The following is a 14,953-nucleotide window of genomic DNA, read 5'->3' on the forward strand; positions in this document are numbered from 1 at the left end:
ATGGCTGGCTTAGTATGATCACTTTTCCCTTGGCCAGCAAGACTTCTTTGTTGCTTATTAACAGTGAAGAGAAGGTCCTTAGCCCATTGTTGTGGCACCATTCCTCTGTAATTTGAGCCCATTACTCTAGAAATAATAGCTTTTTCTGTTCACAACCCACTCAATACTTTTTCCCTCCTTACGACTATTCATATGGTTTGGGAGAAATGTTATACAGTGATAATCGCATTGTATATACAGACAACTCTCACAACACAATATCAGCTTGCTACTACATTCATGTTAAATGGGACTAACTGAGAAGGGAAACGGGAAAAACATCTTGGACGCAGCCAAACTTCACCGTTCAGGTTCTGGAGGCAAATGATGACCGGACAGGCGGGCACCAAAACTAACATCACCGTGACTTTGTTTCACTTCCTTTGCTCCTAAATGTTGAGAGAGAGAAGAATGACCTTGTTGCTGTGAACGCATATAGTCAGTTGTTTAAGTGAAACCAGTTCTTTGAAGGAAGCTCAACATAGCAAGTAAACATTAACCAGAATGAGCTTCAGCTTTAAGCAGTTATATAGCAAGCTCACCTTTGGTCGAGGCTGCAGTTGCAGAGATTTGGTCCTGTCTTATTTTTGGGGAAGACTGAGTAACATTGCTAAGACTGGAACGTTCTGAAAATTGAAAGGGTGGAAAGAATGAGAATCATGTAACAAAATTGACTACTACCCGAAATTTAAACTTAATTGTATGTTTGTGAACATCATAACACATCATGTGTCCAACCATAGATATAACCCAGGACACATTTTTCGTACACGTATACAAAAAATGCTCTTTAATCAAGAACCAGAAGTTGGTAGAGTTAAAAAGATAAGGAAGCCCAATGAGAGCAGGAAGTAGCATCAAATATTGGGATTGCATGGGAAGGGCTATTCAAGCAGGCATCTAAAAGCCACTTGGTTTCCTTGAATGATAGTTTCTTTTCCTTTTTTCCAGGATCTCAAAATGATGTCCGATAGAAATGATATTGCGAGTATAGTCCAAGGCAAAGGCATATGCTTCAGAACTTTTTGTCATAGGATCTAATATAACATGGATAATTCAAAATGCCTAATGCACCCGTGTTGGTGCTGATACTGGGTGCTTCTAGGCTATGCTACATGTGGACATATTGCATAGTATAAGGATCATTTTTACCATATTATGCATATTTCGTATTGTACATTTTTCTCTTCATCGTTTTAGTTGAGTTTTTTATTTACAGCAATATATATATATATATATATATATATATATATATATATATATATATATATATATATATATATATATATATATATAGTATGAGACAGTATTTGCTACCCGCATGGGTAAGGAACCCCCTAGTTGGAAGTTGGAACCCATAGGGAGAGGTTGTTTTGACCAAACATATAAATACATGGATGTGTTCAGAGTGGTCAATAGTAGGAATCAACCCTTGAATCATGGTTTAAATTACATCTGAAGGGTCAGATGTGCAAAAAAACTAAAAAAACAAATTTCACCAAGGGGTTCCTTACCCACATGGGTAGCAACCATTACCTCATATATATATATATATATATATGGCACGTGTATTTCCTGTGTGTGTGTGAAAGAAAACATAGTAATAAATAATAACATACGCCGCACCCTCACACTCTTCTTTTGGGAAACAGGTATCATACCAGTTGTGCCCATGTCATACCACGTACCAGCAACTGTATCCAGGTGATGCAGCTAGTAGCCCCTTTATTGAACCCCAAAGATATCCATTCCCTAGTCTCTTTCTTTATGCCGTTCTCTTTTCAGGTACTGATGCACTTTATAATTTGCTCCAAAATAATAAGGGCTTTATACATGTGGCATAGAAGAGTTAATGTAGTATAGCCTGATAACTAAGAAATGCTGGCCTTTTGCCAGAATTTTAAGAGAGAGTCCACAGCCTGGTAACCTACTAAACTAATAAGAATCAATGTGAGCACCACTGGGAGACTTCTCCAGGCCTTGAAGGGTCAAAGATAGAGAAGCTGATTGACTTAACCAAAAAAATAATGGAAATAAAATACTAAAATAGAAATTTTGCAAAGGATGAGTGAACTTGAGATAATTAACTGCTAAAGGGTGACGAACAATATCAGCCTGAGCATCTTGATATTATTAAATTTGCAATTTCCTGGATGATCGTCAAGTGTTCCCATGGGAGAAACCACAGCCATGGTTTGGACATTACAGGGCAAGAGGTGCCATGCTAACCATGGCCATGTTTCAGAATCCAGTGTAAAAATTTAAAGAGTACTCAACCCCTGCCCATTGGGCATGGTTTTCTGTTGGCTTCGGCCTTGCGGCAAGGGACACGCACCCTGGGTAGTGAACTCTCGATGCCCTTCAACTTGAAGGCCTTAAGTCAACCCACCTAGCCAGGTGTGTGGGCCCCTTGTGGGCAACTGTTCCCACATTTGTTATTGACTTTTCAACATTTTCATAAAGAGACTGATGGTTTTTTTCCCTAAATAAAAGGTATGACTTATTATCTGTAATCAGAAATGGTAACATACGTACTTGGTAACAGCTCGTGAATGCCATTGTATTCCACACTTCTTTTGCTTGAGTTCCCTCCATCATGGCTTCCTCCAAGCAGAGCCTTCTGCTGTCCAAAACCTTTCATATGCGGTGCAGATTTCCTCAGCAGAGCATCTTTGTTCCTTTTGCTGACACCTTTTGGTTCCTCATTGTCCTCATCACCTTCAGACAGAACTGGTGAGCTGGCCCATCCTGTTGCCATACTATCACCACCCCGGTTCTTCCTAGCAAACTTTAAAAGCCTTTTAAATCCCTTTGGTGAATCTTTCTGATAAACCAAGGCTGGAGGATTATCTGCATTTCCCCATTCACTCACTATATCAGATTCACTACTATCAGCCTGAAGCATCTGTGACAAAGAATGGCGAACACGAGGGCTCCTTATAGACGATTCTGGGGCAATGACTGTTGGAATTGTTGTTTGTACGGGTGTGATTTCAGTTACTACTGGCCTCTCTTGCTCATTCATTTCAACCCATATCAAATCTGTCACATCCTCTGATGCACACATTTGACCAATATTCGTAGGAGCTTCTACAGGAAATGTGACTTCAGTTTTGATGCACTCATCTGTGTTAGAATATAACTGCTCTGAGGAATTCATGTCAGGTTCAATATTGTCATCCTCAAGCTTCTTCTGGAGGTTCTCGCATTGTTCTGACTCTGACACATCTGCTTTCACCTGATCCATTTCACTGCTTTCTAGTGATTGAGTATCCACCATTATAGTGTCTGCCTCCAGGTCCTGGGCTTGAGTAACATCTGTCTCTGTCTTGGATGAGTCGTCAAATTGTGCTCCTTTTGTTTTCACAACAGGAGGACCAACACCAGGGCCAATTCCCATCCCCTTACGCAGGAAAGGCTTTGATTCCAGTGGTACCACACTGCTTTTCTTTGTTACCTTGCTGTAGAAACTTGGCTTGGCTGGGGTTGTTCTCGAATCATCAGCAGCGGCAGTAGCACCAGATTTTGTACCACGAGAACCACAGTTGCTTGTTCTTATCATATTTTGCTTCCTGTCATCCTTGATCTTTAAGTTAGCCTTCCCTCCACTTTGAACTCCTTTGTTTGTTTTTGGAAGCTGCTGTGTTTGTGATCTTTCCATTTTGGCGTTTGTTTTGGTTGGGGATGGAGCTGGTTGATGTTTCCTGTGATTTGTTGCACTTGAAGTGGATGCGGGAGTGGTGGAAGCTTTAGTGGGTGTAATGGAGGTCCTTGGTGATGTTGCTGATGACAAAGAGCTACGTGTTGTGGACACTGGTGATGCTCTGAGTGGGGCTTTTTTTGAAGTGGCCGGCTTTGAAATTTCACGTTTTGGTAACCCTGATGGAGAAGAATTTCTTAAAAGCTTTTGTTGATTTTGCTTTACACCAGACTTACTAGCCACTTCCACTTTCCGTCGCTCAAGATCTTCCTGCACTGCCTTCAATTTGGCGTCTTTATCAGCCTTTCTCCCAGTATTCCCTCCTCGTAGCCTTGCATCTCTCTTCTCCTTGTATTGTTCATAGAAGCCACCCTTTTGTTCCCTTGATATATCCATGATTGTCTGGTTTTGGGACCCAGCAGTTTTAAGCAACATTTGGCTCAGACCAGCTTCCTTCTGCTGATTCCATTCAGCTGGTGCCATTTCATGTTCATAAGCTTCATCCACATTTAACGTAACAAATTCAGTAGTACCATTTTTAGCAGATTCCTTCCCATCACTGTCAACAACATTATCTGTGTTTAAACTTACAGCGCCAGAATGCATCTCAGTTGAAGCTTGAGGATTCTTTTCTGCCGAGTTCTTGGCCAAAGAATTCTCTGCAACTTTCTGAGAAGCTCCTTCAGAAGTACTTTCCTGAATACAGTTTGTGGAACAGTCTTCCATACCTCCGCTCCATCTCCTTAGAACAGACTTCTTTGTGTTGATAAAAGAAGACCCAGTTTCAACAGAAGCCCTTCTTTTTTGGAAGTCTGAATTTAAGTCTCTCTGCTTGCTTTCAAAGAGGCTTATTGCATCCTGAACACTGATACTCTTCACAGAACTTTCAGGTTTTTTAGGCATCTCTGTTGTCTCTCCATCCTCACTACTGTTTTCAGCTTCCCTATTAGTAGTTGACATCTTTTCCCTTGCAGGATAAAAACCAAGATTCTTAATGGTAAGCGTTGTTGATCTTCGTGAACCAGATCTACCAATCTGAATCCTGCGCATTGGGGATGCTGACCTCCTTGGTGATGCTGACCTTATCATAGGCCGGCTTCTTTCAGCGGGGGTTTGACTCTCATCACTTGAAACAGATGATTCGTCACTGTCAGTTGGCATCTCTCTTTCAGCTTGAGCAATTTTTGCAGGAGAGAGAGTATTTCTTGAACATTTTTCTTCACTAAGACAACTTGATGCTGAAAGAGTAGCAGCTGGAACCTTCATCAAGCTGATTCTATTATCACTTTCCTTACGTGGAGTGGTTGAGTGCTTGTCATCTGATACATCAGCCGGTTGACTATGTTGGCTCAAAGCAAAGTACTTCAAAAACAAATTCCTGGTATATTCCATAAAGTATTCAACAATCAAGATCCATTTATTTCAAATGTTAAATGCTCTCCAGATCATTTAGACTCATGGACACAAGCAAACATGGTAAAAGTTGAGTACTTCGATCATAATGAGGACGCATGCATGCACACATACACACACGATTTCCTCACATAAGGCATCCTCATTTTGCCATAGAGGAGACTTGTCAAATCAACACATAAAATACACAGAAAATTGCAACATTGGCATGAATAAAAATGAGTCACTTTCAGAATCTCCATCACAATTTAATATTTCCTTTAAGGTGTGTTTGAGTGCCATGATAAAAAATCCCGGAGGACTTTTTTCCCTGAAATGAGCATGGTGCCTCCTGCTGCAGCAAACACGGTAAAGTTATCTCGTTGTTTTGGAAGGTTTTTCTCCCAAAAAAGTCAGAACCCAAGGGGTCCAACTTTTTCTCCGCATAAAACTTCTCTCCAAAAATCGCATGAGCTTGGGCTCGGCTCCTTTGGTGTTTGTCATCGAAGACACGGAACTAGGGCATCATGCATGCTGGAATCTGCTGCTCCTGCCTCGCTGGCATCTTTTCTTTGGCCAACTGCTCTCTCTCATGCATTCTCTTCTTCTTCTTCTCCTCTCTAGATTTTTTGAGAGATTTCATAAATGAGAAGCCTAGAGCTCTAATGCAGGGATTTTTTGGGAGTTTTTTGAAGGGTCAAAAGCCTAGAGCATAGTCTTAAAACCTAGTGTCTCGTGACTCAACTTGGCTTGTATCTCGTCGAGTCAACTCGGTGACTCGACCGAGTCATGAAGACTTTACATTTCTTTAAAAAATATGTACATATGTTCGTATATATTGTATAACTAATTGTTATCTTAGTTGTCAAAGGCACTAGGCGGAGTCTAGGCAGTGAGCCCCTAAAAAGATTAGGCAAGGCCTAGGCGGTACCCCAATTAAAAAAAATAAAAATACACAAAATATGTAAACAAACTGCTAAAATTAATAACAAACATGATTACAACATATAATCAATCAATAATAAGCAATAGAAAAAACACATGTCGTCGAACAGTATAAAGCAATTTTATTAAATAATTTAACCTGATAAAAAAATTAACAATAAATGAACAATTGAATAAACAAACCATACAACTAACAATGTGAATGAACAATATACAAAAAATAAAATCATGTATACAAAAAAATTAACAACAATAGACATAAACTAAGCAATAGACTTATAAGAAGAAGAAATGAACAATTGAATAAACAAACCATACAACTGAGAACGACAATGTAAATAAAAGACAACTACATAATTTAAACACAATTAAAGCCTTAACAATATTAAATTCACACTCAAGTGATACTAAAATGTCATATGTCATAAGTCATAAATAAACTATTGAGAGTTCATGATAACTAAAAACATCACATTTAACCAATGTCTTATATGTTAATCTTCATATAAGATAATACACTTATAAGTTATAATATACATAATTATATATGTAGTAAATTATAATGTAACATAAGATAATATGCTTGTGAGTGAGAAAAGAAAAAAAAAACAGATATACATACATGATATATATACGAAAAAATGTGTATGTGAAGTGTGTTAAATTGTATCGTATCTTTTATATATATTTGTATATATATATATAGAGAGATACATATATATCTCATATATATGTATATGTATCTATCTAATTATATATATATATACCCGATAAGGGTAAATCAGTCCTTTCACCTAATTTTACACATTCTTTTTTATAGAATATGTATGTAATTTTTCTACTTTTATTTTTCTTATTTTTTATTTTTCTTTTATTCTTTTTGTTTTTTAGCACATGGAGGGGCCCACACTATATGATCGTTGGGTCCTCCAACGGTCCTAATTATGACCGTTGGAGGGGTCCCAACGATCATATTGGGAGCCCCTCTATGGCCTCTCATTTGTATAAATAGGGGTGCTCCCCCTTTAGTTTTCTTTAAGCTTTTTGTAAAGCTCCTTGACATTCAATAAAAGAAGTTTTTTATTTTTCATGCTTTTGTGCATGTGTATCCGTGCCTTTGTGCACTTGTGAGAGTTCTCCTTGTGCCTTTTGTGCACAATTCTTGTTTTAAGTTGTGAAAAACAGATTATAATTTATAACTCAGAAGCACTCAACCACACAAACAGATTATAACTCAGAAACAGTCAACCATACAAAAATAGATTATAACAGATTATATATAAATTACACACACACATAAACAGATTATAACTCGCTAATGCTTCAAGTTCCTCAGTACTGAAGGATCCTTGCTTTACAAACTCAATTTCCTGGGAGGGACAAATGACGGATCACTTCAGATTTTAATGAAATGAAAAGAGATATCAGCTCTGATCCAGCCATAATAATAACTTTGTTATTGCATGGCACAACCAAAGCACATATGTGCTGCTAAATTACTATATAACAGACAAATCACAGTAAAGATTGGATAGTATCACCAAAAATAGATTATAACAGATTATATATAAATTATACACACACAAACAGATTATAACTCATAAACAGTCTGTCAACCAGAAATATAACTCAGAAACATAAGTACATAACCCAGAAACAGTCAAACAGGGAGAAGGAAAAACAGAAAGAAAAAAAGCCCAGCTGGTCAACTATGCTTTAAAAAAATGACAATTTTGGGTTTGATGCCTAGGTGAGATAGACAGTGCCTAGGCGGTAAAAGAGGGTCCCACCACCCAAACCCAAAAGCCCAGGTGGTGGGGCTGTGCCTAGGTCGCCTAGGCGCTGCCTTTGACAACCAAGATTGTTACATATAATATGTATTATAATATACAAATTATGTATACAAAGTATATATTACATTATTAATTATGCCAATATATCATTTATATATATATATATATATATATATATATATGACTCGACTGAGTCATGCTTTGACTCGGTCGGATTTTGTTAAGTTCAGGGTCATTCAATAATTTGACCTGGTGAATGGCTGAGTCGAGCCAAGTCACCAAATTGACTGGACAAATTTTTAAACACTAGCCTAGAGCTCCACAGATCTCAGATGGTGCTTTTCTCTAAGAAGCTTAGAGTTCTAATACAGAGACATTTTAAGGGTTTTTGAGGGATCAAAAGCATAGACCTCTATGAAACACTATTCTCTGTTCCTGTGTTTGGATCACCAAATGCACGTGGATGCATTCTTTGATTAAGCATATAACCTGATGCTTTGTATCTATAAGAGTTTTTATTCTATGTTCCTGTTTGGGTTTCAATCCAATCCGTAAAATCAGGGATTGGACCAAATTTCTTGTTTTCCCCATTTGCAATCAAACAAAAGATAAAAATTTTACCCACCTTTTCCAAAAAAACTCCAGGGAGAATTTATCAAAGGTAGAAATAATCCCAGGGTTTTTTTATCTCCAGAAATCAAACACACCCTTAGAGGGAAATGCTCAAAACTCTAGAAGTGTTCAAGTCAAACACACAAATGTGTGCACACACACACACGCACGCACACATGCAATTTCTTTACATAGTGCAACCTGATTTTGCCATAGATATACAGAATCTCCATCACAGTTTAATATTTCCTTTAGATTCCCAAAACTCCAGGAATGTTCAAGTCAATTTAACCATAGTGGAAAAGGAACAAAAAAAGAAGAGCATGATCCAGTTATCCATACAGAATTTCAGAGAAGACTTCCCATGATGAAATGTCAATCTTTTGGAATGCAAAAATCATGGAAATTGTGAAGTGTGAATCCACTACATGCTTACTAGCATCAACTTGACTGCACTAGATGTATAATGTTTAGTTAGTCTGGTGCATGACAAAGTCCTCTAGACCAGAAGCATACAAATGTGGCATTGAAGCATGGAGATAAAATACAACAATGTAAAACAGACACAATATAAATATCTGGGTCTCCATAAATAGTAGGAGAAAATCTGCTCTATATGTATTAAATAAAGAGAGGAAAAAGAAAATTTAAGAGTTCAGGTAAGTTACTTCAAATTTGGTGATCCAAAATTCTGTGTGAATTCAAGTAAATCAGCAAGTTCCTGAAATGAGCAAGGGCCACCCACAGCCCGATCTAGTGTGCTGGCTAACTCCTCTCTCAGTGCTGCTAGCCTCACATCCATTGCACGCAACAACTCATTCCTAGAATTATTTCTTTTGTAAGGCATAGGAATTGGGGGTAAATTTTGATCTACTCTGGTTGAAGCACTTACTTTGTAGCATCACAAGAGGCTGCCGGGACATTTGACTGTAAGTGAGACCAGATGTATATGTCAGACTGTCAGTTTGCAAGGCACTCTGAATAGACCAAGTGAACAAGCACACAATGAAAAGTGGAAAGAAAATGACATTACCTCCTCTGTTGGTGTCAATCCTTCTGGGTAGTTGCTATCTGTTAGAAGATGGAAAAGAACAGGAAAGTATAAGCTTTAAATTTACATCAGAAGCACTTTAGGAGATAATAGAGCAATGACAGGGTAAATGAAACAGTTATCACTTGTAAACAAGCACCCAGCATTCAAATCAACATGCATGAAAATATTTCTTATAACAAGCTAGCTCTCAACCATATGCAAACATAGGACATGAAATCTTACAAGGCCATATTGATCAACAAGCAGACCACATGGCCTTGTAAATATTGTTGTGGTTCACCACCTTCGTGTGAGAACACACGAGTACTCATGTGTTGGTTATGGAATTACAATCAATGTGAACCAAGTGTTAAACAACATAACCACGGAAAATTTTGAGAGTGACCCACCCAATTGGCACATTCCCGCCAACACCCCCCCCCCCCCTCCTTTCTCCCGTCAACACATGAACACACAAGTGGAAAAGAACCAAATAAGCAAAGACATTGTGTTGCTTGCAATGCATGCCTCAGAATAGAATATGTCACACCCATTCTAATCAACCATGCTGTTCAAATTCACAAAGTATGTATGTAGAGATATACTAAACACAGGTACCTACTTGGACCACAGTAGCAGAGTCAGCTACCTGTGAAGGAAATCTTCTGAGCTGCTGCAGTTCCAGAGATTAGAGAGGAATGGCTGTAGCTCGCTTCCCACCTTGACTATAGTATGCTTCCGTTTTTTAATGGAGCATACTTTCACTACTGGGACCATAATCGTATAACACACCCTCATTGTTACCAGGATTCTGTTCCACTGGCATCTAGTTGATACCAATGCTTAATGCCAATTTTGCAAGCCTCCTCAGGCTCAATCATGAAAGACAAAGACACTGCATTTTCAAATGCTTGAGCTCCATTATTTGAGCTCAAATTAAAGGAATAGAAGAGGAAATACAAATCAATACCAAGGTAAACATGACAGTTACCAAAAATCATTAGCTAGTTATTCAAAGCAATCTACATATAAGGAACATAAAAATAACAATAAAGATGGTTAAAACTGAACTTTTCCCCTCAATTGGTGTGAAACCCATCAAAACAAAAGAATAGGAAATTCTAAACTTGTCCTGCCCAAGAGTTTTCATACATCAACAACTCTGGCAGTTTGTCTTCTGTCTAGGACATTAGGTAACATAATGGCAATGAAGAGTATCTAGTTTTACATTGTCATAAAGAAAAAGTGAACATGTCTAGGTTCTTTGCATTGATATAAAACAAATGTGAACCTTGATAACAAGAAAAGAAACAGACCTGCAGATCCTCTCAAGGAACGATACCCATCACCCTGACATAATACATTTTCTGATCATCAGTGTATTTTAGCTAGGGTAAGGAACAGCGCAAAATGAAAACACATAAGCAACTCTACCTCAGAATAAAGAGCAAGATGAAACCTCCTAGCATGCTCCAACTGGGACATCTCATGTTCAAGTCCAATGGCATGTTTTAATAATTCAGATGCACCAATAATACGAAAAAACCTACAGAAATTCAATGTAATGATTGGTCAAAGAGATAATAAAGAATGCACTGCTACAATCAACAGAGTTATGTTGGTTCGGTTAATGACAAAGAAATTAAGAGAATCAAGTCAAACCTGTCTAAAGTTTGTTTACTAAACCAGCTGGCATTCTTGGGGCTTTCAGGGGGTTGCAGTTTGAAAATCTCATTTGATTGGTCAAAGTGATCTTTGGCAGATGGTATTTGTAAAATTATCTGTTCTAGAGACCCTAGTGCCAGTCTCTCTGTTTTTCCTTGCTGACAAATGAGTAGCTCATACCTGCCCATTTCAAAGAACAAGAGGAGACAGGATTAACCGCAATCAAAATCAAGACTTACTTCGAGGATAGCCGTATGGAAAATAAGAAAAGAACAAATGACACAAACCTCTTGTTATGTGGCAAAAACTTAAATGCAGCATAATCCAGTGGCTCATCTACACAGCTCGTTCCTTTCATTTCTACAATTGCTTGGCCAAACAATTGTTCCAAGAGTAACTCGTCTCACAACCACAAGAGCAAGATACCCTCCTTTATCAGACAATCCCCACCAGATACGTGTGCTTCACATAAGACAATGAGCGTGAACATCAACACCAACAAATATCAAATGCATTGATGCTATCAACAATTCTATTTTCAGAAAAGAACAAACGTATTGATTGGGAAGCAATCTCAATAAGGATATCTAATTGTAGCAGCAAATCTCAGATGAGACACCAGATATTGTTATAAGGTGAGAAACAGTAACAACATGAGCTAAATACTAAATCTGCATCAGACTGGCCACCACATTTTGCTTTTGGGGAATACAGAAATATCTGAGCTCTTCAACCTTTATTTCTCATAAACATCGACAATGGAGAAGATTGAGCAAACAAAAAGAAGTTACTTCCAGCAAAAGGAAATCACTTTGCAACAAAATTAATAATGGCTGGACATAACAAAGCGCCAACTAACAGCCTCATTGGAGCTTAAATCGAGACTTGATGATGAGTCCAAACCCCGATAACTGATCTTTGGTTGTGGAAAAATGCTTCGCTCACAATTAAGATAAATTCCGATCTAGGGCTCAAATCAAGTCGCAGAATGCTGGAAATATATCGCATTTGAGTAAAAAAAAGAAAAGAAAAAGAACACGTTTATAAATTCCATGAGAAGAGAACAGGGAACAGGGAGAGCTTCATCCAGTACCACCATACCAAACTAAGTGTAGTGAAGCATTACATCCCTGTCATTTCAGCAATCTCTCGGTGAATATCAGGGAAAGAACTTTCGCGTTGAAGTTAGTCAATCTCATCCCTAAATCTGTCATTCTAGCTTCCAAATCAGACTGACAAACAAGGAAGCGGGCGGTGGTTGGGGATGAAGGTATTCTGAAGAAGAAAAAAAACTCATTTTGTTCCCTAAAATTTTAACCCCTAAAAGGCTTGGCCTCAAAGAAGAAGTGCAAGGCCCAAAGATCAAATCTTTAGCTCAGAGCTCTAGAGCAACAACCCCACCGAATCAAACGAAGAAGAAGAGAATGTGTCCTTCACAAAGTTACTACAGAAAGCCCAAATACATTGCCCCGATCGACCAATTAAGGCACGAGATTTCCAGTTAAGAGAAATGCCAACGTTAACATCAAATTCTACCTCAAATATGGGATGAATCCGAGGAGCATACACACAAACAGAGTAGGAAGAGAAGATACCTCAGCATGAAACATCCTTGCTTTTAACCTTTGACGAAATTCCGTTATCTTTACCCACTCCCAACCAAGAGAGAGTAGCAGCGGAGGAAGAGGCCAGCAAGAGAGTGAGAAATGAATGATTAAAAAAGGAAAGGGGGGCAACAACATGAAAGCTGCGGCACTTGAGACACACACCACAGCTTAGCGCTCCACTTCCAAGTTCCAGCCCCTTTTGTAAATAGTAAAGGACGACCTCCTTCCCTAAAATGCGCACAATGTGGTTGGAAATATCGATTCTGCCATCCCCACAAAATACATCGCCACGGTGAACCGCTCCCTTACGTATGGCATGGATATTATGGTCATTTGCTTGGTACGGGCTCCTCAGACGCAGCTGTAAAAAAAGGAAAAGAATTGTGTGTGTGAGTCGGGAAAAAATGGTGAAGCAGAAAAAGGAAGTTGAGAGCTAAATGTATTATGATGCTTCAATGGGTGGGTGGGTGATTGCTCGCTCGCTCGCTCGCTCGCTCACTGTGTATTCATTTGATTTGCCACATGAGATTCGTTTTTAGGTACGCAGTCTGTACACGTGCATCCGAAAGAACATACAGGTGGTTCCCTCCGGAGCCACCTTAGACCCGGCCCACCCACCAGCTCTGGGTTTGCAGGTCGGAAATCGGAATGCCTGCACCCCCTCCCCCTTTTGTGCACAATCCCTAACACTCAATCTTGCCTCTATTTTTTTTAAAAAAAAATTTCCCCAACCTAGAAAGGTCGATTGATTGGCAAAAAAGCGATGGCTCCAAGGAGCTCTCGTTCTCATTGTGAACGATATTTCATCATCATCACTTGATGACGTCCCCTCTCAGCAGATGAATAAAAATATATTGGTAGTTGCTGTAGCCCCTTTTTCTAAACGACATAACTATATTAGTAGTACCTGCACCTGGCAGCTGCAGTGGTTTAATATTGCATCTCACATATGGCAGATGATGGACCTTGTCATACGCCAATTTGAAGCTGATCAACGGTCAGGGTTGGCATATGGCATAGGATCTATCAGCCTTGCACGCACGCATTAGACGAATGTGCTGTCGCACAACCTCTCTAAGTCTAACCATATGTTTGTTTAAACCTAGCCGTCCAATTGATCAAGTTTAGCCATTCAGGAGCTTCGGTTGAAAGGCTAAGTTCAATGGGGATGATGCACAAATAGCGGTACAAACCTGCAGCCCTATTAGGGGTGCAACCAGATCAGCTGCACCCATACCCATTAACTCATTTGAGCCCTATTAGGGGTGCAACTAGAATCTGAACCTGAATCAAGTAGGTTCGAGTTTGGGTTCATTTGTTAGACCTGATAAAAAAAAATAGGTGCACTTAAGCCCATAATTGATTTGCACCTGAACCCATTAACTCATGTGAGTCTCCAATTTTAGTCATACCCAAACCCAAGCCTGGACCCTAATCAAATTGGGTTGAGTTTAGAATGGATCTAACAAGATTCGACCTGAAGCTGAACCAAATCCTAGCTGTCAATATCCTTTGACTCTCAGTAACTGGAGTTGGGCCCACCAGGCTACAAATGCTAGCAGGGCAAGCCTGTGGTTTATGAGCTGTGGAGCAGTAAGGCATTTTAATCAGAGCCCCCCATCTTTCTTCTCAGCTTTAAGGTGGGAAGTTGTTGGACTTGTCATTCCTCTGCGTTAAATTACGGGGTCCCTCAACCTTTAGCAGGCTGGTTCGTTCCTTGGCTAAACTATAAAACAGAAAAGGAGAATAACTTTGCTTTTAAAATCCAATCGATAGCATTAGTACGAAAAATCTACTTGTTGTTATGAATCGATCATCACGGGTCCCACCTACGTATTCGACTTCCGGCACTTACTAACATAATAATGCAAAGGCAAATCTGAAGATAGAGATGGCTGTAACGCTGCCGCTGACAAAACTTAAATATGATTAAAAAAACAAAAATTGACAGTGGACCCGAAAAGTGTAGCTTTCTAAAAAAAATACCTCATAATTTATCAAATTCTTCCAATAAACAATTACTCAAGTTCTTAATTTTTCTAAGCACTTTAACCTTTTGCTGATTCGGACATATGAATTTTTTATTTTGAGCACCGTGATGCTAAAATAATACACCTACCAAACTCGTCGACAAAATCGCATACGAGGTTGCAATATTCCAAAAAAG

At 38.9% G+C, this 14,953-nt stretch overlaps 1 protein-coding gene across 1 annotated transcript; it reads right to left on the bottom strand.

Moving 5' to 3' along the window:
- Positions 1-111: 111 nt before the first annotated feature.
- Positions 112-12,956, bottom strand: LOC149833595 (uncharacterized). Its single transcript, XM_090010876.1, has 11 exons — positions 12,775-12,956; positions 11,467-11,641; positions 11,177-11,359; positions 10,949-11,060; positions 10,831-10,864; positions 9,515-9,552; positions 9,374-9,408; positions 9,150-9,302; positions 2,575-5,117; positions 582-665; positions 112-462 (listed from the first exon to the last, which is right to left on the bottom strand). The coding sequence occupies exons 2-11, from the start codon at positions 11,535-11,537 to the stop codon at positions 398-400; spliced, it is 3,318 nt and encodes a 1,105-aa protein (XP_089867002.1). The 5' UTR covers positions 11,538-11,641; positions 12,775-12,956; the 3' UTR covers positions 112-397.
- Positions 12,957-14,953: the final 1,997 nt, after the last annotated feature.

Source organism: Nuphar pumila, chromosome 6, assembly GCF_984573655.1.
Source record: "Nuphar pumila chromosome 6, dmNupPumi1.hap1.1, whole genome shotgun sequence".
Classification (NCBI taxonomy): Eukaryota; Viridiplantae; Streptophyta; class Magnoliopsida; order Nymphaeales; family Nymphaeaceae; genus Nuphar; species Nuphar pumila.